Here is a 26,165-nt window from a genome sequence, read left to right on the forward strand (position 1 = left end):
AAAGGAAGAACTTGCATTTACATAGCGCCTTTCACGACCTCAGAATAGCACAAAGCGTTTTACAGTCAATTAAGTACTTTTGAAGTGTAGTCACTGTTGTAATGTGGGAAACACAGCAGCCAATTTGCGCACAGCAAGCTCCCACAAACAACAACGTGATAATGACCAAATAATCTGTGTTTATGTTGATTGAGGGATAAATGTTAGCCAGGACACCGGGGATAACTCCCCTGCTTTTCTTCGAATAGTGCCGTGGGATCTTTTACGTCCACCTGAGAGGGTAGACAGGGACTTGGTTTAACATCTCAATCCAAAAGACGGCGCCTCTGACAGTGCAGCACTCCCTCAGTACTGCGCTGGAGTGTCTGCCCAGATTTTGTGCTCAAGTCTCTGGAGTGGGACTTGAACCCACAACCTTCTGACTCACGGGCGAATGTGCTACCCACTGAGCCACAGTTGACACATACTTCATGATTCCAGTGTGAGCTCTGTGAGACATACTTCCAACTGAGCCACAGCTAATGCAAGTCATTTTCTTATCCCGACCAGCCAGCATCTTGCCCTCTATAACTGGAAGTTGCCTCTCCCAGCAACCCAATCGATTGAGCCGAGGCACACTGGAATCTCGGGGACCTCCGAGTCTCCGCCCTTCCCTCCCTTTCACCCTGTCCTGTTCTGTCCTTGGGAATCTTGCTTTGTTGCGACAAAAATGCAGTCATTTTTTTTCCCTTGCAGAGTGTGCTGGAACGTTCTAGATAATATGGACCTGTTGTTTAAATTGCTCAGGTCCGTCTGCGGCGAGGGTACTGCAAGAGGGCGTGTCCGATGACCTCCGCAAGCTGCCCTTCATGTGGAGTGCCGTGATGACTGTGTTCGGGGTACCGGGCTGCAGAGTGACTCGTTGTGGCTACACTGGAGAGGATGGGGTTGAGGTAAGGTATCTCTTCCTAATGGATACAGTGAGACCCACTGAGGGGAGTGCCATTAAACTCCTGCTAAATGGGTTTCTTTTATTTTGTGTTCAAGGGAACCGGTGTTGGTAATGGAGAAAGAAGCAATTTTCGTTTCAGTGCTTTCCTGCATCAACAACTTATATTTATATAGCGCCTTAAACGTAGCAAGACATCCCAAGGCGCTTCACAGGAGTGTTATCAGACAACATTGGACACCAAGCTAAAGAAGAATAGATGACGAGCTTTGTCAAAGAGATAGCAGGGGTCATAAAGGAGGAGAGAGAGATGGAGCGGCAGCGAGGTCCAGAGAGGGAATTCCAGAGCTTTGGGTCTCGGCGGCTGAAGGCAATGCCACCAATGGTGGGGCGAACAAAGTCGGGAATGCACAAGAGGCCAGAGTTGGGGGAACACAGATCTCTGAGGGCTGTACATCAGCATTCCCAAATAATTTATACCGTGGGTTAGCTGCAGCCGACAACTCCCTCTACTACGCCCCAATGATATGCCTCCGAGCGCCCCCTACAGTTCCAGCCATTGTATGGCCTTTGAAATTGCCAAATTAGGGGTCGTTTTGTGCTCTTGGCCATTGCCCACTAGGAACTAGATTGAAACTATCCAGACGAATTCCACAGAGGATCCTTGCAGCCAGTGGACAAAGGTGACTTTCACCGCAGCTATCTGGGTTGGACTTAAGCCGGGGTCCAAGAGGTGAAAGGCCAATTTCTAAGGCACCTGTCACCCAGTCCTGTTAAGTGAATTTTAATTGGTCGTGTGTATTTGCAACACCAAAGTTCTGATTGGTCCCCTTGGATGATGAGACCTGATTGCTGAGTGGTCCCATTGGAGGACAAGACACACCCAGCAGTTTCTCTGGAATGTGTAATTAGATCCTCCCTGTCAATTACTTTGCGAAGTGTAATTTGAGCCATTCTGACTGCCTACTCCAGACAGAACAGGGCTCACCCTCGTGGGTTAAGACCTTCTCCCACCCCCCAAACAAGTTCCTGACCGCCTCCCTCCCCAAGTTCCTGACATTCTCCCCCCTGCCCAAGTTCCTCCCGCACCCCTCCATAGATGGGGCATTGTGTGTGGGTCACGGATTATTAACAAGTTTATTTGGTATGAAGTGAATAGTGACAGTGTCCTGACTTCTGGATTTCGTCCAGTCCAATGATGTCACTTGCCGCATACGCGCCGAGCTTTTCGAGAAATCAACCAGGTCAAGGGGGAGGAGAGGGAGAACATGGTGCAGGTGTAAAGGATCACGTTCTCACTCTCATTCCCTGCCCCCCTTAGACCTGGATCACGTTCTTCCCCCATCCCCACTGTGCCCTCCATGCTCTTTACCCCACCCCAACCCCCGAGTTCATGACCCTCTCTCCCTCCCCCCATCTTGCGCCCTCTTTCCCTCCCCCAGCGGGAGGGAGAGAGGTCAGTGGGGATGGGGGAAGAACGTGATCCAGGTCTAAAGTGCGGGGAGGGAATGAGAGTGTGATCCAGATGGTGAGACAGATCACGCTCTTCCAACCCTACTCCCGCACCACATTAGAACATAAGAACATAAGAAGTAGGAGCAGGAGTAGGCCATACGGCCCCTCGGGCCTGCTCCGCCATTCAATAGGATCATGGCTGATCCGAACCTAGACTCACGTCCACTTCCCTGCCCGCTCCCCGTAACCCCTAATTCCCTTATCAGCTAGGAAACTGTCTATCTCCATTTTAAATTTATTTAATGTCGCAGCTTCCACATTGTCCCTCTCCTCCCCCTTGACCTGGTTGAATTTTCAGAAAGCTCGGGGTGTGTGTGTGGCAAGTGACATCATTAGACTGGACGAAATCTGGAAGTCATGACACTGTCACTATTTATTTCAGTTGAAACCCTCCCCAACAATCACTAATTTTAATTCCATACAAAGGCTGAAGCTGCACTGAGCAATCAGCTCCACTAGATGGCGGAATGAGAGTGTTTTTATGCGATTCCCTGTTGAATGTTATTGAATCTGCTTCCTCCACCATTCCTGATCGCAACAACTCGCTGCATAACATTTTGTTTCCTCATGTCGCCTCTGGTTCTTTTGCCAATACCCTTAAGTCTGTGTCCTCTGGTTACTGACCTTTCTGCCACTGGAAACAATTTCATGATTTTGTACACCTCTACCAAATTGCGGATTCAACTTAATTTGTTCCCCCCCCATTGCTAAAGTCTCACTTGTCTGTAGTTACAGGTGGCTGACATTCCTAGGACTATGTCTGTGGCTAGTAGGAGAGTGGCTCACCCTTTCACAGTAGCTGACTGGTGGGGACCCAAGCCCGCTAACCCTCCACTATGGTATCGGCCGGTGTGGCTCCAGTCAGCAATGCTGCCCTCTGGTGGTAGAGCAGTGTGGGAGCTGTAATATCACGAGAAGGGCAGAACCCAGACACGGTCACCCAGTTCGAATCCCACCACGGTAACTGAGGAATTTAAATTCAGTTCATTAAATAAATCTGGAATAAAAAGCTAATCAATAATGGTGATCATTGTCGTAAAAACCCATCTGGTTCACTAAAGGAAATCTGTCGTACTTACCTGGTCTGGCCTATATGGGACTCCAATGTAGTTGACTCTCAACTGCCCTCTGAAATGACCTAGCAAGCCAGTTGTAACAAACCGCTATGAAAAACAATAGATGGATCACCCGGCATTGACCTAGTCAACGGCACACCCAGCCCAGTCGACCCTGCTATGTCCTCCTCACCAACATCTGGGGACTTGTGCCAAAATTGGGAGAGCTGTCCCACAGACTAGTCAAGCAACAGCCTGATAGTCATACTCTCAGAATCTTGCCTTTCAGCCAATGTCCCAGACTCCTCCACCATCCCTGGGTATGCCCTGTCCCACTGGCAGGACAGACCCACCAGGGGTGGCGGCACAGTGGTATACAGTTGGGAAGAAGTGGCCCTGGGAATCCTCAACATTGACTCTGGACCCCATGAAGTCTCATGGCTCCAGGTCAAGATGGGCAAGGAAACCTCCTGCTGATAACCACCTACTGCCTTCCCTCAGCTGATTAATCAGTATTCCTCCATGTTGAACACCACTTGGAAGAAGCACTGAGAGTAGCAAGAGCACAAAATGTGCTCTGGGTGGGGGACTTCAATGTCCATCACCAAGTAGCTCGGTAGCACCACTACTGACCGAGCTGGCCGAGTCCTGAAGGACATAGCTGCCAGTCTGGGCCTGCGGCAGGTGGTGAAAGAACCAACACGAGGGGAAAAACCTACTTGAACTCGTCCTCGCCAATCTACCTGTCACAGATGCATCTGTCCATGACAGTATTGGTAGCAGTGACCAGCGCACAGTCCTTGTGGAGACGAAGTCACGTCTTCACACTGAGGACACCCTCCATCGTGTTGTATGGTACTACCACCGTGCTAAATGGGATAGATTCAGAACAGATCTAGCAGCTCAAAACTGGGCATCCATGAGGCGCTGTGGACCATCAGCAGCAGCAGAATTGTATTGCACCACAATCTGTAACCTCATGGCCCAACATATCCCTCACTCTACCATTATCATCAAGGCAGGGGACCTTAAGAAATGTGCTTAAAAATGAGGTGCCAACCTGGGGAAGCTGCAACACAGGACTACATGCATGCTAAAAGCAGAAGCAGCATGCAAGAGACCGAGCTAAGTGATCCCACAAATCAACGGATCAGATCAAAGCTCTGCAGTCCTGCCACATCCAGTCGTGAATGATGATGGACCATTAAACAACTAACGGGAGCAGGAGGCTCCATGAATATCTCCATCCTCAATGATGATGGAGCCCAGCACGTGAGTGCAAATGACAAGGCTGAAGCGTTTGCAATCATCTTTGGCCATAAGTGCCGAGTGGATGATCCATATCCGCCTACTCCCGAGGTCCCCACCATCACAGAAGCCAGTCTTCAGCCAATTCGATTCACTCAACGTGATATCAAGAAACGGCTGAGCACACTGGATACAGCAAAGGCTATGGGCCCCGACAACATCCAGGCTGTTGTGCTCCAGGACTAGCTGTGCCTCTAGCCAAGCTGTTCCAGTACAGCTACAACACTGACATCTACCCGACAATGTGGAAAACTGCCCAAGTATGTCCTGACCACAAAAAGCAGGACAAATCCAATCAGGCCAATTACCACCCATCACTCTACTCTCGATCATCAGCAAAGTGATGGACGGTGTCACCGACCGTGCTATCAAGGGGCACTTACTCACCAATAACCTGCTCACTGATGCCCAGTTTGGGTTCCGCCAGGACCACTCGGCTCCAGACTTCATTACAGCCTTGGTCCAAACATTGACAAAGGAGCTGAATTCCAGAGGTGAGGTGAGAGTGACTGCCCTTGACATCAAGGCAGCATTTGACCAAGTGTGGCATCAAGGCGTTCTAATAAAATTGAAGTCAATGGGAATCGGGGGAAAACTCTCCACTGGCTGGAGTCATACCTAGCACAAAGGAAGATGGTTGTGGCTGTTGGAGGTCAATCATCTCAGCCCCAGGACATCGCTGCAGGAGTTCCTCAGGGCAGTGTCCTAGGCCCAACCATATTCAGCTGCTTCACCAATGACTTTCCTTCCACCATAAGTCTGAAATGGGGATGTTCGCTGATGACTGCACAGTGTTCAGTTCCACTCGCAACTCCTCAGATAATGAAGCAGTCCATGCCCGCATGACCTGGACGACATTCGGGCTTGGGCTGATAATGGTAAGTAACATTTGTGCCACACAAGTGCCAGGCAATGACTATCTCCAACAAGCAACAGTCTAACCACTGCCCTTTGACGTTCAACGGCATTACCATTTCCGAATCTCCCACCATCAGCATCCTGGGGGGTCACCATTGACCAGAAACTTAACTGGACCAGCCACATAAATACTGTAGCTACAAGAGCAGGTCAGAGGCTGGCTATTCTGCGGTGAGTGTCTCACCTCCTGACTCCACAAAGGATTTTCACCATCTACAAGGCACAAGTCAGGAGTGTGGTGGAATACTCTCCATTTGCCTGGATGAGTGCAGCTCCAACAACACAAGAAGCTCGACACTATCCAGGACAAAGCAGCCCGCTTGCTTGGCACCCCATCCACCACCTTAAACATTCACTCCCTCCACCATCGGCGCACCGTGGCTGCAGTGTGTACCATCTACAAGATGCACTGTAGCAACTCGTCAAGGCTTCTTCGGCAGCACCTCCCAAACCCGCGACCTCTTCCACCTAGAAGGACAAGGGCAGCAGGCGCATGGGAACACTGCCACCTCCAAGTTGCACTCCGTGACTTAGAAATATATCGCCGTTCCTTCTTCGTCGCTGGGTCAAAATCCTGGAACTCCCTCCCAAACCGCACCTGTGGGAGTACCTTCACCACATGGACTGCAGTGGTTCAAGAAGGCGGCTCACCACCACCTTCGCTAGGGCAACTAGGGATGGGCAATAAATGCCGGCCTTGCCGGCGACGCCCACATCCCATAAATGAATAATTTTTTTTAAAGTGCCGCTGTTGAAGGTATTGGGAGTTTCAGTGAGGGAAAATTGGCCAGTCTTTTCCTCAGGGAAGCGGCTTTGAATTTACCTAATGGAACTTTTCAAAATTATGAAGGAATTGACAGAATAGATCCAGGATTTAAATACCGGGGGCACAGGTAAAATTAAGAAGTTAAAAGGAAGAAGGGAAGGCAACTGAAACACTTCCTGAAGAGCAGGAACATCGGCATTACAGCCCGTCCCCTCTACAGCCCCCACTCCCTCTGACACTAAAGGCAGGAAGCTCATGGTTTTCTTTATGCTCAAAAGTGAGACTGTGCACTCGGCTCCCTCTGCTCTGTCTGACCCGACTTCCTCATCACCTCCTTACCCCTCCCTCATACTCCTGGCTTCTCCTTCAATTCCCTACCCACTCCATTTTTCATTCAGTTCCTCGCATCCATGAAGCCTTTGACCCACTCCCTTGATCCGCTCCTGTCCCAGCACATGGACCATCTAACTTCCCTTCCTGATCTCCGTGCTTGGTGTCATCAACCTGTCTCTCAGTGACTGGCACTGTTCCTGCTTCCCACAGAACTCTTATCTCCATCCTCAAGAACCTCCATCTACGTTATTCTGACAACGTATCTTAAATCCCAACTTCCACTACACACGTTGACTTTTCTACTTCCCACACCAGCCGGAATTGCTGTCATATCTCCTTCCCAGTGACCAATACCCACCATACTCTGCCGTGCAGACCTGAGGATCCATCGCCAGCATGTGCAGAGTTAGCGGATCTCGCCAGGGGGCAGTATTTAGCCACTGGGGTAGAGGGGGTGGGGGGGAAGTCGGCCTGGGTTTATTTTTGCTCCTGAAAGCTAGCCAGTGCTATCTGCTGCCAAGTGTCATTGTGGATGAGGGTAGGATTGGGCTCGGTTGTGCTGCTGGTGCTTGCTGCCTAGGTCCATGCACAGAGAAAGGCCAGCTGGGTGAGTGGTGAGAGGGCAGCTGTCGCCCATGGAGCTGTACATCAAGAGGCGAGAAGAAAGGGGGAGGAGTCTCATTCACCAAAAAAAAACCTTGCTCAATTTGAAGTGTTGAAGCGTTACTGTTGCATTTTATAAGCATATAAAAAGTAAGACTAGTTTGAGAGGGTGGGCTGGCTCACGGTGGGGGGTTGGAATGGTGGCGATATGAAATAAATATTTTGAATTCAATAAAGTGTCTCTGACTTGTTTCAAAACAATTTGGGCATTTATCATTGGGAAAATTTAGCAGCATGGGTAGAAAATTGTATGGATGACAGGAAATGAAGAGTTGGGGTTAACTGGTTTAGAGCGCAGGATAGTGGGATTAGGTTTGGAATAATGCAGGGCTATGGGGAGAGAGCGGAGCAGTGGGATTAGGTTTGGATTGGTAGGGCTATGGGGAGAGCGGGACTGGGATTGGATTGATGCAGGGCTATGGGGAGAGCGGGATAGTGGGATTAGATTTGGATTGATGCAGGGCTATGGGGAGAGTGGGATAGTGGGATTAGATTTGGATTGATGCAGGGCTATGGGGAGAGAGCGGGGCAGTGGGATTAGGTTTGGATTGGTACAGGGCTATGGGGAGAGCGGGGCAGTAGGATTAGGTTTGAAACATAGAAGATAGGAGTAGGAGTAGGCCATTCGGCCCCTCGAGCCTGCTCTGCCATTCAATGAGATCATGGCTGATCATCCAAATTCAGTACCCTGTTCCTGCTTTCTAGAGAGCAAATAACAGAAATGACAACGGAGAAGGTCATAGACTTAGGTAGCAGTGGGGAAATTAAAAAACAGAACGTGTCAGGAAGGGACAGAAGGTATGGAGTAAAAGGTAAAGTAGTAAAAGGGGGAAAAAACAGGAACTAAGTGTCAAAACATATTTGAAAGTTCTTTATCTGAATGCACGTAGCATTCGTAACAAAATGAATGAGTTAACGGTACAAATAACTACATATGGGTATGATCTTGTGGCCATTACAGAAACATGGCTGCAGGGTGACTATGACTGAGAATTAAACATACCAGGTTATTTAACAATCAGGAAGGACAGGCAGGAAGGGAGAGGAGGTGGGGTGGCTATGTTAATAAAGGAAGGAATCACTATAATACAGAGAAATGATATTGGGTCAAAGGAGCAGGATAGTGAAACCGTTTGGGTGGAGATAAGGAATAATAAGGGGAAAAAAACACTAGTGGGCGTAGTCAATAGGCCTCTGAACAGTTGCAACTCTGTTGGACGGAGTATTAATCAGGAAATAGTTGAGGCTTGTAATAAGGGAACAGCTATAATTATGGGGGATTTTAACTATCATATTAACTGGACAAATCAAATTGGGCAGAGCAGCCTTGAGGATGAGTTCATTGAGTGTATTAGGGATGGGTTTCTTGAGCAGTATGTAACTGAACCGACCAGGGGGCAAGCAACCTTAGATTTGGTCCTGTGTAATGAGAGAGGATTAATTAAAAATGTCCTAGTAAAGGATCCCCTTGGAATGAGTGACCATAACATGGTTGAATTCCATATTCAAGTAGAGGGTGAGAAGGTTGGATCTCAAACAAGCGTGCTGAGCTTGAATAAAGGAGACTATGAAGGTATGAGAGCGGAATTGATTAGAGTGGACTGGGAAAATAGATTAAAGGGTAAGACGGTACATGATCAGTGTTGTACATTTAAGGAGTTATTTTACAACTTCCAAAAAATAGATATTCCACTGAGGGGGAAAAAAGGGTGCAAAAGAAAAGATAGCCATCCATGGCTAAGTAAAGTAATTAAGGATAGTATCTGACTAAAAATAAGGGCATATAAGGTAGCCAAATCTAGTGGGAGGATAGAAGATTGGGAAGTCTTTAAAAGACAGCAAAAAATAACTAAAAGATTGATTAAGAAAGGGAAGATAGATTATGAAAGTAAATTAGCAAAAAATATAAAAACAGATAGCAAAAGTTTCTATAGTTATATAAAAAGAAAAAGGGTGGCTAAAGTAAATGTTGGTCCCTTAGAGGATGAGACTGGGAAATTAATGGTGGGAAACATGGAGATGGCAAAAACGCTGAACAAATATTTTGTATCAGTCTTTACGGTAGAGGACACTAAAAATATCCCAACACTGGACAAACAGGGGGCTCGAGGGGGAGAGGAGCTAAATATGATTAAAATCACTAAGGAAGTGGTACTTGGTAAAATAATGGGACTCAAGCCGGATAAATCCCCTGGACCTGATGGCTTGCATCCTAGGGTCTTGAGGGAAGTGGCGGTAGGGATTGTGGATGCATTGGTAATTTTCCAAAACTCCCTGGACTCAGCAAAGGTCCCGGCAGATTGGAAAACTGCTAATGTAACACCCTTATTTAAAAAGGGTAGTCGGCAGAAGGCTGGAAACTATAGACCTGTTAGCCTAACATCTGTGGTTGGTAAAATGTTAGAGTCCATTATTAAGGAGACAGTAACGGGACATTTGGATAAACATAATTTAATAGGACAAACTCAGCATGGTTTCATGAAGGGGAAGTCATGTTTGACAAATTTGCTTGAGTTCTTTGAGGAAGTAACATACAGGGTGTATTTAGACTTCCAAAAGGCATTTGACAAGGTGCCACACAAAAGATTATTGCTCAAGATAAAAAATCACGGGATTGGGGGTAATATTGATGGCGTGGGTGGAGGATTGGCTCTCTTAACAGAAAGCAGAGAGTTGGGATAAATGGTTCGTTCTCAGACTGGCAATCAGTAACTCGTGGTGTTCCGCAGGGGTCAGTGCTGGGTCCCCAACTCTTTACAATCTATATTAACGATTTGGAGGAGGGGACCGAGTGTAACATATCAAAGTTTGCAGATGATACAAAGATGGGAGGGAAAGTAGTGAGTGAGGAGGACAAAAAACCTGCAAAGTGACATAGACAGGCTAAGTAAGTGGGCAGAGATTTGGCAGATGGAATACAATACTGGAAAGTGTGAGGTTATGCACTTTGGCAGGAAAAATCATAGAGCAAGTTATTATCTTAATGGCAAGAAACTGGAAAGTACTGTAGTACAAAGGGACCTGGGGGTCCTGGTGCACGAAACTCAAAAAGTTAGTATGCAGGTGCAGCAAGTGATCAAGAAGGCCAATGGAATGTTGGCTTTTATTGCTAGGGGGATAGAATATAAAAACAGGGAGGTATTGCTGCAGTTATACAAGGTATTGGTGAGACTGCACCTGGAATACTGCATACAGTTTTGGTGTCCATACTTAAGAAAAGACATACTTGCTTTTGAGTCAGTACAAAGAAGGTTCACTCGGTTAATCCCGGGGATGAGGGGGTGGTCATATGAGGAGAGGTTGAGTAGATTGGGACTCTACTCATTGGAGTTCAGAAGAATGAGAGGCGATCTTATTGACACACATAAGATTGTGAAGGGGCTTGATCGGGTGGATGCGGTGAGGATGTTCCCAATGATGGGTGAAACTAGAACTAGGGGGCATAATCTTAGAATAAGGGGCTGCTCTTTCAAAACTGAGATGAGGAGAAACTTCTTCACTCAGAGGGTGGTAGGTTTGTGGAATTTGCTGCCCCAGAAAGCTGTGGAAGCTACATCATTTAAAACAGAAATAGATAGTTTCCTAGAAGTAAAGGGAATTAAGGGTTACGGGGAGCGGGCAGGAAATTAGACATGAGTCTAGGTTCGGAATGGTCATGGCCCTGTGGGTAGTGGAGCAGGCCCAGGGGCCGTGTAGCCTGGTTCTGCTCCTACTTCTTGTGTTCTAATTCTGTTAGATTTCAGGAGATGGTTTTATTCCTGTTCCTGGCTGAGGTGGAGATCGCCTTTACAGAAGGTAAGTACTGTAGAAAATATAGGGACAGAGTGATCTCCTGGACGAGTTTCGATCGCCTAGATGGGTCGGAGAGGAATTTCCCAGATTTTTTTCTCCCAAATTGGCCATTGGGTTTTTTATCTGGTTTTTCGCCTCTCCCGGGAGATCACATGGGTTCGGGTGGGATGGAGAGTGATAGAAGATTTGAGGTTAGGATCAGATCAGCCATGATCTTAATGAATGGTGGAGCAGGCTCGAGGGGCCGATTGGCCTATTCCTGCTCCTATTTCTTATGTTCTCCATATCCCTTGATCCCTTTAGCCTTAAGAAATATATCCAATTCCTTCTTGAATATATTTAATGAATTGGCCTCTACTGCCTTCTTTGGCAGAGAATTCCACAGGTTCACCACTCTGGGTGAAGAAATTCCTCCTCATCTCTGTCCTAAATGGCTTACCCCTTATCCTTAGACTGTGACCCCTGGTTCTGGACTCCCCAACCATTGGGAACATCCTTCCAGCATCTAGTCTGTCTAATCCTGTTAGAATTTTATAAGTTTCGATGAGATCCCCTCTCATTCTTCTAAACTCCAGCGAGTACAAGCCCAATCAACCCAATCTCTCCTCGTACGTCATCCCTACCATCCCAGGTATCAGCCTAGTGAATCTTCGCTGCACTCCTTCCATAGCAAGAACATCCTTCCTCAGATAAGGCGACCAAAACTGCACACAATACTCAAGATGTGGCCTCACCAAGGCCCTGTACAACTGCAGCAAGACATCCTTGTTCCTGTACTCAAACCCTCTCGCTACGAAGGTCAACATACCATTTGCCTTCTTAACTGCCTGCTGCACCTGCATGCTTACTTTCAGCGACTGGTGCACAAGGACGCCCAGGTCTCGTTGCAATTCCCCTTCTCCCAATCTATTGCCATTTAGATAATCTGCCTTCCTGTTTTTGACACCAAAGTGGATAACCTTGCATTTATCCATGTTATATTGCATCTGCCCAATCACCCAACCTGTCCAAATCATACTGGAGTTTCTCGGCATCCTCCTCACAGCACACACGCCCACCCAGCTTTGTGTCGTCTGCAAACTTGGAGATATTACATCTAGTTCCCTCATCCAGATCATTAACATATATATTGTGAATTGATTGGATTGATGCAGGGCTATGGGGAGAGAGCGGGGCAGCGGGATTAGGTTTGGAATGATGCAGGGCTATGGGGAGAGAGCGGGGCAGTGGGACTGGGATTGGATTGATGCAGGGCTATGGGGAGAGCGGGATAGTGGGATTAGATTTGGATTGATGCAGGACTATGGGGAGAGCGGGGCAGTGGGATTAGGTTTGGATTGGTACAGAGCTATGGGGAGAGAGCGGGGCAGTAGGATTAGGTTTGGATTGGTACAGGGCTATGGGGAGAGAGCGGCGCAGTAGGATTAGGTTTGGAATGATGCAGGGCTATGGGGAGAGAGCGGGGCAGTAGGATTAGGTTTGGAATGATGCAGGGCTATGGGGCGAGAGCGGGGCAGTGGGATTAGGTTTGGATTGGTACAGGGCTATGGGGAGAGAGCGGGGCAGTGGGATTAGGTTTGGAATGCTCTAGCAAAGAGCTGCAGAGATCCGATGGGATGAGGGCCTCCTCCTGTGCTGGAACCTTGTATGGTTCTAATATTTTCACTCTTAAATTTTAGATCTCGGTCCCAATTGAACGCACTGTCGAGCTGACGGAGTCGCTGTTGAAGAACAGTGAGGTGAGACTCGCCGGCCTCGGGTCGAGGGATAGCTTACGCCTGGAGGCTGGGCTTTGTCTGTATGGAAATGACATTGATGAGACCACCACGCCAGTGGAAGCAACCCTTTTATGGACTATAGGTACTCCACCGATCCCCTTCCCTGTGTATCTATATAGGATGTGATGACCGAGCTTCATAACCAGAGGGTCAGAAACCAGCCCTGGCTGCTTGCTGCTTTGAGTTAGTATATTTAATTCCCATTCTGGTCCAGACTTCAGCCAGGTCCCCCCCTCATTGCAACTACATCTTCACCTTCTCCACCTGGGTCCACCTTCTCCACCTGGGTCCACGTGTCTAGTGCCTCCTAGCCTTGATAGAATGACACATTGACTGATTTCCCAACTTTCGCCCACTTGCCTAACTTTTAGTGAACTTTTCACTCCATTTCCCCAACATTTTCCCTCCTCCACTTCCTCCACCAACAACCCTATTTTGATTTGATTTTCGATTTGTTCCTCCATCTGTTTTGCTAGTTAAAATCCTCCCGCACTGTCCTATTCCTCCTCTCCAGAAGGATATTGCTATCGGTTTAGTTTAGATAAAGCACGTCCAATTTGTTTCCCTTTGCCCCAGAACTGGTCCCAATGCTCGAGGAACTTGGAACCTTCCATTTTAAACCACACCTGCAGCTGATCAAAGCGTCTAATCGGCTTGTCCCTAACTATCCTGGTGAATGATACGAGGAGTAACCCTGAAATTACTCTAATCTAGCGCCTAACTCGCCAAGCAACACCTGCATCCTAATCCATTTCATGTTGTTATCTCCCACAAAAGAAACCTTCTGACTGTCTTCGTCTTTCTCTTCCCAGAAGGTTTTTCCCTCTGCTCCGCTCTATTCAACCTTTGATCGAGTATCTGGGAAGGAACGCACCATTCGGGACTCTGTCACAGCGGCCTATTCTTTGAGTGTAGAATCGCCCACAACTCCCACTCTGCTGTTTTTCTGGGTACCTTTCTCTCCCACAGCGGCTGGTGTGTGTATTTTACCCACCCAATGATTGGCGAGGAAGGGACTTTATATTCTTGGTGTGGTCGGCCCCATTTCTATCCATTAACGAGTGAGAGATGGTTTTGCCAGTCACCACACCTGGAAGGCGTGCCCCTTTTCTCTCCGCAGGAAAGCGCCGGCGAGCTGCTGCAGACTTCCCCGGAGCTGCGATCATCCTGAGGCAGATCAAAGAGAGAACTAGACGGAAGCGAGTGGGTCTGACGTCAGCCGGCCCCCCGGTCAGGCAGCACACGCCTATTTTAAACCCTGACGGAAAAGTCATTGGTAAGTTCCGGACCGGCATCCCGACAGATTTCCGGGCATCCTGTAGCGGCGATTGTAGAGAATCTCGAACGCAACTGCCCGAAAGCGGATTCAATAGTGACTTTCAAAAGGGAATTGGATAAATACTTGAAAAGGAAAACATTGCAGGGCTGTGGGAAAAGGGCAGGGGGAGTGGGACTAATTGGTAGCTCTACCAAAGAGCTGGCACAGGCACGATGGGCTGAATGGCCTCCTTCTGTGCTGTAAGATTAACCTTCATATTGTGCACCCTCCCTGCACTGAGTTGGGGAACCTGCCTCCAGCTCGCTGTTGTGGGGCAAGTACTAAGGAGAGACCTGGAACAACCTCATGGGGACAGAAGGTCGTTGCTGGGTGGTGATGTTGTCTCATGTCAGCCGTGGCTCAGTGGGTAGCGCACTTGCCTCTGAGTTCTGGGTTCGAGTTCTACTCCAGTGCAGTGCTGAGGGAGCGCTGCATGTGTTTCGGATGAGACGTTAAAAGGGTTCGTTCTTTTTTTTCTGAAAATGACCCATTGATTGCCGGGTGCGTTGGGCTGCTGGCATGGGTAGAGCCCCCTTCCCTGCAGCACATTGATGGGTTAGTGTGTGGCCCAGTGGGAGCCTGCTCCTATACAGGGAGTGGGGGGTATGGACAGTCAAATTTTGGCAGAGTGGTGTGGGGGGGTTGGAGGAGCTGGGGATAAAAATATTCCTTGTACATGAAATACCTGCTGATAGTTCTCAAATTAAGAATGAATTTTTTTTTAAAGAAATTAATTAATAAGGAAGTCTATAGGATCTGTGCTAACCTCTTAACCCTGTTTTCCATTAACACACAGGGGAGGTGACTAGTGGCTGCCCCTCCCCCTGTCTGAAACAGAACATTGCCATGGGATACGTGGATACGGAGTACAGCAAGCTGGGCACGCCAATAAAGGTTGAAGTTAGGAAGAAGATCGTGGACGCAGTCGTCGCCAAGATGCCTTTTGTACCGACTAAATACTATACTGCAAAGTGACCGTCTCTTCTGAATGAGAGAGAGAGAAATGAATGCTTTTGAAGAAGATGGCCAGACTTAATTTCATATTTTATCCAATTATGGGTGATTGTTTGGTGTAGTGTCTGCATTTGATTGGCTGTTGGTTGAGCTGTTCTAATCTCCTCCACGGTGCGTGAGGTACAGTGAGTGTTTTCAGAGGGATGGAAGAAAAAGAACATTGTGTGGGATCGCTGTTAATCGGAGCTGCAGTGGGACTCGAGAGCCAGGCCAGTTGTACATTCCACAAATGCTGCTCTTAACCAGCGGATCATCATCCATCACCCTCATCGTGGTGGAAAATAAACCAGCCAACAGTCTAGTGAGCAGCCCAGCAGCAGTCCTGTGTGTCTGACAGCTAACTAGATCATTTTTTTGGTTTCCAGAATGAAAGCGGAGCTGGCGATGCACGGAGGGTTGGTGTCCTGGGTAGGATTCTTTGTCACCACTTTTTTTATTTTTGAGCTGGCTTTTTTTTTTCTCTCCAACTTGCTCCTCGCCCAGCTCTCCTGCGGATGCTGACCTCTTGCTGCTGTAGGGGCACCAACACCTCACCCGCCTGGCTGTTCAATACACGAGCCTGGACGGTGAATGTTCACTGGATATTCATCCATGGCAGCATCGCAGCTCTGCCCAGTCCTTTGCGGCGGGGGTTGACAGAGCTTGGCAGCAGTGTGCAACCGCTTTGCCAGTTGTGTTTCTGTTTCTCGCTCGCGCTCTCTTTCCTCCCTAGCCAAGGGCACAATAACAGCCCGGCTGTGAACAACTGACTCGGCACAAACCGTGGGGCTCAGCGGGAGCCGGTGCCTTTACAAACCGAGTCATTGGTCAAGCTCAGCAGCTGCTTTTCAATGGGGTTTGACAGTGAAGGTGAGGTGGCTTTTGGTCTGTATGTCCTGTATTTGTAATAAACAGCAGTCTGTCAGAAGCCACTACCACCAGCTCTGTCCTGTGGGGGCAGGAGCGATTGCCTTGCTTCAGTCAAATTTCTAAAAACTAGCCTTTGTGGACTAATCTTGGGTAGTGCAGCTGTAAATGAACACTGGGTGTTTACTATTGTAGGAGGGCGTTAATTAAGATACTACGCCAACTACCAACAGCGAATTGCCAATGCTGCTGAATGAGTGCTGCGATGTCTGAATAATGACATGAATACTAATTAATTGGTGAGAGTGAATTGATATGTGAGGAGATGGTCACTTTGATACCTGCAGCCAGTGTAGTAATTTTGATATGAATAGTGCCTTGTGTTTACAGACAGTAGATGGGGCTATCCTGACCCCTCCAGAAGAGGCAATGCCTCCTTGAGTAAATGTTGATTTTTGTATACTTTTTTAATGAATTGTATTTCTGGAATAATAAAATACAGCAACAAGCATTTGAGGGGAGAGGGACTGGGTTAAAACTTTTGTGAGAAGGTTACCCTGTCCTGTCCCATCCTGCATCTTTGAAAACCAGCTTTGTCTCCTACTCTCCCTCAATCTTTCCCAGAACCTCACAACTCCTCTCTTCCCTCTGCCTCCTTCCCTCCAAACTCCTCTCTTCCCTCTGCCTCCTTCCCTCCAAACTCCTCTCTTCCCTCTGCCTCCTTTCCTCCTACGATCTAGAGGCTTTTAAAACCCAAACTTAACATCACCTGGGCACGTGTTCCTGAATTGCCTTGTCTCCTCTCGCTGCTCCTTCTGATCAAGGTGATGTCATGCACTTTGGGCTCATGCTTCTCATATATAATTTTAAAAAGAAATTTCTCTGAAGTGCTGGGTTTAATGTGTGATGTTTGATAACCATTTTACAAAGATGGAGTCAAGCATCTGATCCATTTTAATTAAATATTAACAATGCTTAGTTAAATGTTGCTTACTTTTATTGTGTATTTGTCTCTCCAAGTAACAGCCGCTGGTGTTTTTTTGTTTTTTTATTATTGGTTTGAGTCTGACCATCTGCTCAGACAGCTTCTCTAACCCTGCTGTAAGCTCAGTTCCTATCTGGTTCACCAGCCCATTCACTCAATAATCCCAGTACATACTTAATCATGTTCTTCCATTTCGAGCTTAGGGTCAAACAGCAGCTTATCGCCGCATTGCTTCTTCCACCGTTAGCTGTGGAGAACTTTCCCAGAAGGAGCTAGAGGTACAGATAGATGGATATTTAAAAGCAGGAATGAAAGTGCAAAGGACATGGAGGGTAAATGAGCTTCTAGGTACTTACCTGGAGGAGGTGACAAGCCAGTGCAAGACATGGAGTTGGGCTGTAGCTGGAGCACTGCATTTTTGGCAGAATCAATTGTGGAAAGGATATTGAAATCTTGGAAAAGGTGCATTGTAGATTCACCCGGATGCTCCCAGGGTACAGGGTGATTCCACAATCTGGCATTTCTCGTGGGCAGCGGCACTTGTAGGAAGCGCACTGTGGGAATTTGCAGGCATGCGGCCCCTGATTTTCTATCCGTGAGGTCCCAAGAGGCAGTCCGAGAACACTGCTATCCACCGGAAGTGCAGAACCACAGGGGTAACCCGTGGTTCAGTGGGTAGCACTCTCGCCGGAGTCAGTAGGTCGTGGGTTCAAGCCCCACTCCGAGACTCGAGAACATAATTCAGGCTGACACCTCATTGCAGTACTAATGGAGTGCTGCACTGTTGCAGGTGCCATCTTTCAGATGAGACGGCAAGGCTCCGTCTGCCCCCTCAGGTGAACATAAAACATCTCATGGCACTGTTTAAAGAGCAGGGAATTTTTCCCACTGTCTTGGCCAATATTTATACCTCAACCAACATCCCTAAAACATTAACTGGTCACTTACATTGTTTGCTGTTTCTGGGACTTTAATCCATCCCTTTTGTCTACATAACTGTGATTACAGAAATGAAACACTTTTGATCTGTAAAGCGCTTTGGGCCATCCTGAAGACAGGAAAGGCACAATATCAATGCAAGTTTTTTCTTCATAGTAGTTAAATATGAGACTTGGAAAAACTGGATCAGTATTTACTGGAGCAGAGATGATGAGGGGGATCTAATGGAAGTGCCAAAGGGTTTAAGAGACTAAATAGTGAAAGATTATTTCTAATGATGGGTGAACTGGTAAGATGGGAGCAGAAGCCAGGAGCCCAACCCTGGTTCAATGAGGAGTGCAGAAGAGCATGCCAGGAGCAGCACCAGGCATACCTAAAATTGAGGTGCCAACCGGGGGAAGCTGCAACATAGGACTACACGCATGCTAAACGGAAGCAGCATGCTGTAGACCGAGCTAAGCGATTCCACAATCAACGAATCAGGTCAAAGCTCTGCAATCCTGCCACATCCAGTCGTGAATGGTGGTGGACAATTAAACAACTAACTGGAGGAGGAGGCTCTGAGAGTATCACCATCCTCAATGATGGTGGAGCCCAGCATAGAAACATAGAAGATAGGAGCAGGATTAGGCCATTCGGCACCTCGAGCCTGCTCTGCCATTTAATGAGATCATGGCTGATCATCCAAATTCAGTACCCTGTCCATGCTTTATCCCTTTAGCATCAAGAAATATATCTCTAACTCCTTGAATATATTTAATGAATTGGCCTCAACTGTCTTCTGTAGTAGCGAATTCCATAGGTTCACCACTCTGGGTGAAGAAATTCCTCCTCACCTCTGTCCTAAATGGCTTACCCCTTATCCTTAGACTGTGGCCCCTGGTTCTGGACTCCCCCGCCAGCAGGAACATTCTGTATCTAGTCCTGTTAGAATTTTATAAGTTTCAATGAGATCCCCCCCTCATTCTTCTAAACTCCAGCGAATATAAGCCCAATTGCCCCAATCTCTCCTCATACATCATTCCTGCCATCCCAGGTATCAGTCTGGTGAATCTTCGCTGCACTCCCTCCATAGCAAGAACATCCTTCCTCAGATAAGCCGACCAAAACTGCACACAATACTTGAGGTGTGGTCTCACCAAGGCCTTGTACAGGAGCAAGGATGCCTTGCTGCAGTTGTACGCAAATCCTCTCGCTATGAAGGCCAACATACCATTTGCCTTCTTAACCGCCTGCTGCACCTGCATGCTTACCTTCAGCGACTGGTGCACAAGGACGCCCAGGTCTCGTTGCACTTCCCCTTCTCCCAATCTATTGCCGTTCAGATAATAATTTGCCTTCCTGTTTTTGCCACCAAAGTGGATAACCTCGCATTTATCCACATTATACTGCATCTGCCATGCATCTGCCCAATCACCCAACCTGTCCAAATCATACTGGAGTTTCTCTGCATCCTCCTCACGGCACACACACCCACCCAGCTTTGTGTCATCTGCAAACTTGGAGATATTACATCTAGTTCCCTCGTCTAGATCATTAATATATATATTGTGAATAGCTGGGGTCCTAGCACCGATCCCTGCGGTACACCACTAGTCACTGCCTGCCACTCAGAAAAAGACCCGTTTATTCCAAGTCTTTGCTTCCTGTCTGCCAACCAGTTCTCTAGCCAAGTCAGTACTTTACCCCCAATCCTCTGTGCTTTAACTTTGCACGCTAATCTCTTATGCGGGACATAGAAACATAGAAGATAGGAGCAGGAGTAGGCCATTCGGCCCCTCGAGCCTGCTCCGCCATTCAATGCGATCATGGCTGATCATCCAAATTCAGTACCCGGTCCCTGCTTTCTCCCCATACCCCTGGATCCCTTTAGCCTTAAGAAATATATCCAACTCCTTGAATATATTTAATGAATTGGCTTCTACTGCCTTCTGTGGTAGAGAATTCCACAGGTTCACCACTCTCTGGGTGAAGAAATTCCTTCTCATTTCTGTCCTAAATGGCCTATCCCTTATCCTTAGACTGTGACCCCTGGTTCTGGACTCCCTGACCATCGGGAAAATCCTTCCTGCATCTAGTCTGTCCAGTCCTGTCAGAATTTTATAAGTTTCAATGAGACCCCTCTCATTCTTCTAAACTCCAGCGAGTACAAGCCCAATCGTCCCAATCTCTCCTCATACGTCATTTCTGCCATCCCAGGTATCAGCCTGGTGAATCTTCGCTGAACTCCTTCCATGGCAGGAACATCCTTCCTCAGATAAGGCGACCAAAACTGCACACAATACTCAAGATGTGGTCTCACCAAGGCCCTGTACAACTGCAGCAAGACATCCTTGTTCCTGTACTCAAACCCTCTCGCTACGAAGGCCAACATACCATTTGCCTTCTTAACCGCCTGCTGCACCTGCATGCTTACCTTCAGCGACTGGTGCACAAGGACACCCAGCTCTCGTTGCACTTCTCCTTCTCCCAATCTATTGCCATTCAGATAATAATCTGCCTTCCTGTTTTTGCCACCAAAGTGGATAACCTCACATTTATCCACGTTATATTGCATCTGCCATGCTTTTGCCCAATCACCCACCCTGTCTAAATCATCCTGAAGTTTCTCGGCATCCTCCTCACAGCACACACGCCCACCCAGCTTTGTGTCGTCTGCAAATTTGGAGATATTACATCTAGTTCCCTTGTCTAGATCCTTAATATATATTGTGAATAGCTGGGGCCCAAGGACCGATCCCTGCGGTACCCCACTAGTCACTGCCTGCCACTCGGAAAAAGACCTGTTTATTCCAACTCTTTGCTTTCTGCCAACCAGTTCTCTATCCAAGTCAATACCTTGCCACCAATCCCATGTGCCTTAACTTTACACGCTAATCTCTTATGCGGGACCTTATCAAAAGCCTTCTGAAAGTCCAAATACACCACATCCACTGGTTCTCCCTTATCTATTTTACCAGTTACATCCTCAAAAAATTCCAGTAGATTAGTCAAGCACGATTTACCTTTTGTAAACCCATGTTGACTTTGTCCAATCCTGTCACTGTTTTCCAAGTGCCCTGCTATTACATCTTTTATAATGGACTCTAGCATTTTCCCCACTACCGATGTCAGGCTTACCGGTCTGTAATTCCCCATTTTCTCTCTACCACCTTTTTTGAATAGTGGGGTAACATTACCTACCCTCCAATACATGGGTACTGTTCCAGATTCCATCGAATGTTGGAAGATGATCAGCAATGCATCTATTATTTCTAGGGCCACTTCCTTAAGTACCCTAGGATGTAGATTATCAGGCCCTGGGGATTTATCGGCCTTCAATCCCATCAATTTCCCTATCACCATTTCCCTACAAATACTGATTTCTTTCAGTTCCTCCCTTTCATCAGACCCTATATTCCCCGACATCTCTGGGAGGTTATTTGTGTCCTCCTTTGTGAAGACAGAACCAAAATATGAATTTAATTGGTCTGCCATTCCTTTGTTCCCCATTATAAATTCCCCTGATTCTGACTGCAAGGGACCTACGCTTGACTTCACCAATCTTTTTCTCTTCACATATTTATAAAAGCTTTTACAGTCAGTTTTTATGTTCCCTGCAAGCTTACTCTCATATTCAATTTTCCCCTTCTTAATTAATCCCTTTGTCCTCCTTTGTTGAATCCTAAACTGCTCCCAATCCTCGGGTTTACTGCTTTTTCTGGCCAATTTATATGTCCTCTCCTTGGATCTTATGCTATCCCTAATTTCCCTTGTTAGCCACGGTTGAGTCACCTTTTTGTTTTATTTTTATGCCAAACTGGGATGAACAAATTCTGTAGTTCATCCATGCGATCTTTGAATGTTTGCCATTGCCTATCCACCATCAACCCTTTGAGTGACATTCCCCAATCAATCCTACCCAACTCGCGCCTCAGACCATCGTAGTTTCCTTTATTTAAATTCAGGACCCTAGTCTCTGAGTCAACTACTTCATTCTCCATCTTAATGAAGAATTCGATCATATTATGATCGCTCCGACCCAAGGGGCCTCATACAACAAGATTGCTAATTAATCCTTTCTCGTTACATAATACCCAGTCTAAGATGGCCTGATCTCTGGTTGGTTCCTCGACATATTGGTCCAGGAAACCATCCTGTAAACACTCCAGGAATTCCTCCTCCACAGTATTGTTACTAATTTGGTTAGCCTAATCTATATGTAGATTAAAGTCACCCATGATGACTGCTGTGCCCTTATTGCATGCTTCTCTAATTTCCCTTTTAATGCCATCCCCAACCTCCACATTACTGTTTGGAGGTCTATATACCACTCCCACTAACGTTTTCTGCCCCTTGGTATTTCTCAGTTCTACCCATACAGATTCCACATCATCAGAGCTAATATCCTTCCTTACAATTGTGTTAATCCCTTCTTTAACCAGCAATGCTACCCCACCTCCCTTTCCTTTTTGCCTATCTTTCCTGAATATCGAATACCCCTGGATGTTGAGTTCCCAGCCTTGGCCACCCTGGAGCCATGTTTCTGTAATCCCAATCAAATCATATCCGTTTACCTCTATTTGTGCATCTAATTCATCCACCTTATTAAGAATGCTCCTCGCATTAAGACACAAGGCCTTCAGGGACCTTATCGAAAACCTTCTGAAAGTCCAAATACACCACATCCACTGGTTCTCCCTTATCTATTCTACCAGTTACATCCTCAGAAAATTCCAGTAGATTAGTTAAGCATGATTTACCTTTTGTAAATCCATGTTGACTTTGTTCGATCCTGTCACTATTTTCCAAGTGTTCTGCTATTATATCTTTTACTACCGGGGAGGCCCGGCGTTGCCAGGGCAGTTTAGAGGGCCGCGCGGTTGACGGCCGGCCAGTGCTGCTCCCCCGCTCTGTGCGTCGGGCCACGCAGAAGAGAGACTGGGGGGAAGAGAGCGAGCGACTGGGGGGAAGAGAGAGAGCGAGAGACTGGGGGGAAGAGAGAGAGCGACTGGGGGGAAGTGGGGGGGGGAAGTGGGGGAGGGAAGGGGGAGGTGGGAGGGAGGTGGAAGGGGAAGGTGGAAGGGGGAGGTGGAAGGGGAGGTGGGGGGGAAGGTAGGTGGGGGGGAAGGTAGGGGGTGGGGGGAAGGTAGGGGGGGAAGGGGGTAGGGAGTGGGGAAGGGGGTTGGGAAGGAGGGGGGAAAGGGAGGGGGTGGAAAGGGAGGGGGAGGGGGGTAAAGGGAAGGGGGGAGGGAAAGGGGAAGGGAGGGGGGGTTCGGGGGGAAGGGGGGTGGTGGGGGAAGGAGGGGGGAAAGGGAGGGGGGGAGCCAGCAGACCCTCTCCCCTCTGCCAGTGTTGGTCCCTGTCTGGGCCGGAAGCCTGGGACTGGAGTTGCCGCTGCTGGCCGTTGGAGAAGCCTAGGTCTCAGGCCCCTGCACTGACATGGCCCAGCCTACCTCTTAATACCTTGAAACATGAAACTTAAGTACTTATAAAACATTTTTGGTAAATCTTTCTATAACATACACTTTACAACGTCACCCATCTTTTTATTAAAAAAGGGGTCCTCACCTGTCAGTGTGTTGTATCACAAACAACAATGGCCGCCGCTTGCTTTTCAGTTGGAAAGATTAGGCCCCCACCCACACAGTCGATGTCTGCCCCGGTCACCAGGACCCGATTGGGAGCACTGAAGCCCCACCCACTCTATATTCCTGTACTAAGATGGCCGCGCATGCACTCTTACACACTGAATCAAAATGGCGTCACACTGAAACTTTTCGCCCTCCTTGACAAAGATGGATGCCGTTTAACCTGGGGCTGTCAGCAGAAGAAATCCCCTCAGCTGCAAACACGGGATCTTCAGATTATTATTTGGGGCTTGCGACCTACCCCAGTTGCTTAGGAAGCCTCCCCACCTACCAACCCCGGGAATGGAGCTGAGGGCAGCACACCCTCTCCCCTCTGCCAGTGTTGGTCCCTGTCTAGGCCGGGAGCCTGGGACTGGAGTTGCACTGCTTGGCAGTTGGAGAAGCCTAGGCCCCGGGCCCCCGCACTGACATGGCCCCCGAGCTTGTTGAGCGCGACGGGAGGTGCCTAGCTCAGGCGTGGCTGGGCAACAGAGGGCCAGGCTTCCAGGTCTGGAAAAAGAGTGAAAGGTAGGAAAATTATAGAGGTTAGAGAAAAGATTTACAAATTAATTAACTTTTTTTAAAAACAATTTTGTGTTTTAAAAGCAATTTTTTTTTGCTGGAAATGTAGATTTGAAAAGAAACATGCAGAAAGTGGGAAAAAGAAATGAACAGTTTGGAATCAAGATGGTGGCCACTCACCTCGGTTCAGAACGATAAGGCCCCGACAACACACGCACCGATTGGTCAACCGTCATGTCACTGAAGTGTAGGATTGGTCAATCGTCCTGTCACTCGACTCTAGGGAGGGGCCCGCCCGCACGCGCGACGAACCCGCCCCCGCGACGCAGTGAATGGTCGACCGTCGGGGTCGCTCGACTGTACGATTGGTCGACCTCGACGTCACCCGATGTTAATGAGCGGATAATGAGCGGAATTTTGAACGTTTTTTGGATACCGTGGGCGCAATTTTTGTCTCACCGAAACGTAAATACACTTTATGACTGTTCTGGAATCGTAAGCTTTCTTTTTGATGTAACGCACGTGTAGGTATGCTCTATAACTTGAGAGTGTACAGCCGGACAGACAGAAGGACAGAAGTACCGCATCTATCTATCTATCTATCTATCTATATATATATAAATAAACGGATCGATCTGTCTGTCTGTCTGTCTATCTGTCTGTCTGTCTGTCCTCCGGTGTGCGTCTGTCCGGCTATGCGCTCGAAAGTTATAGAGCGTACCTACGCGTGCGTTACGTCAAAACAAAGCTTACCTTTCCAAAACGGTCATAAGCGTATTTACGTTTCGGCCGGGACAAAAATTACGCCTGCGGTATCCAAAAAACGTTCAAAATTCTGCTCATTAGCATCTCATTATCCGCTCATTAGCGATAGAGTGACCTCGAAGTCGACCAATCGTACGCCAGGTTCCTGGCGCGTGCAGCCGGGCCCTCCTACAGTCGAGCGACGGGCCGATTGACCAATCCTACGCTTTGGTGACCTGACGGTCGACCAATCGGTGCGTGTGTGGGCGGGCCTTTCATTCTGAACCGAGGTGAGTCGCCGCCATCTTGATTCCAAACTTTTCCTTTCTTTTTCCCGCTTTCTGCGTCTTTAAAAAAAACGTTGCTTTTAAAACACATATTTTTTAAAAAAAGTTAATTACTTTCCAAATTTTTTTATCTAATCTCATTAATTTTCCTACCTTTCCCCGTTTTTCCAGGTAGGCCTCGAAGCCTCGGCCTCTCCTCCACGCCCCGAGCTAGGCACCTCCCGGCCCCAGTCAACAAGCGGCCCCCGATCGCCGCCATCTTTGTGAAGGCTGGAGGGGCGGGCCTCAGCCGAGCGCCGCTACCGGCTGCCATCTTAGTAAAGGCGGGTGGGGCAGGAGTCCAGCGCACGCGACTTGAGTCCGGGCCCGGCCTCACGCGGTAGGTTGCGCGGGGCGGCGTCTCTCTCTCTGCTCTTGAAGCCGGCTCGGGCGGGGGGCGGGGGTCTCTCTGCTCTTGAAGCCGGCTCGGGCAGGGGGGGCGGGGTCTCTCTCCCTGCTCTTGGAAGCCAGCTCGGGCGGGGGGTGGGGTCTCTCTGCACTTGAAAGCCGGCTCGGGCGGGGGGGGCGGGGGTCTCTCTGCTCTTGAAGCCTGCTCGGGCGGGGGCCGGGGCTCCAGAGATCGGGCCTCCGGAGGTCGGGGGGGGGCGAGGCCTCGGGAGGTCGGGGGGGGGCGAGCCTCAGGATATCGGGGGGGGCGGGGCGAGCCTCGGAGATCGGTGGGGGGAGAGCCTCGGGAGATCGAGGGGGGGGGCGAGCCTCGGGAGATCGGGGGGGGGCGAGCCTCGGGAGATCAGGGGGGGGCGAGCCTCGGGAGATCGGGGGGGGGGCAAGCCTCGGGAGATCGG

At 48.4% G+C, this 26,165-nt stretch overlaps 2 protein-coding genes across 5 annotated transcripts in view; both read left to right on the forward strand.

Annotated features, from left to right (window-relative positions):
* amt (aminomethyltransferase) overlaps positions 1–17,212 on the forward strand; it is a 42,720-nt gene extending 25,508 nt beyond the window's left edge. For all 4 annotated transcript variants that reach the window (XM_086001301.1, XM_086001300.1, XM_086001302.1 and 1 more), the window contains 4 exons: positions 787–932; positions 12,958–13,138; positions 14,177–14,332; positions 15,171–17,212. In XM_086001301.1, the coding sequence (XP_085857427.1) occupies positions 787–932; positions 12,958–13,138; positions 14,177–14,332; positions 15,171–15,349 (662 nt within the window). In that variant the 3' untranslated portion in view covers positions 15,350–17,212. The remainder of the gene's footprint in view (positions 1–786; positions 933–12,957; positions 13,139–14,176; positions 14,333–15,170) is intronic.
* Positions 15,755–26,165, forward strand: part of LOC147110905 (uncharacterized) — an 18,287-nt gene continuing 7,876 nt past the window's right edge. Inside the window, exon 1 of the mRNA XM_085999977.1 lies at positions 15,755–15,796. Coding sequence (XP_085856103.1) covers positions 15,755–15,796 — 42 coding nt within the window. The remainder of the gene's footprint in view (positions 15,797–26,165) is intronic.

Source organism: Somniosus microcephalus, chromosome 11, assembly GCF_052327205.1.
Source record: "Somniosus microcephalus isolate GS21.2 chromosome 11, FLI_Smic_1.0, whole genome shotgun sequence".
NCBI lineage: Eukaryota > Metazoa > Chordata > Chondrichthyes > Squaliformes > Somniosidae > Somniosus > Somniosus microcephalus.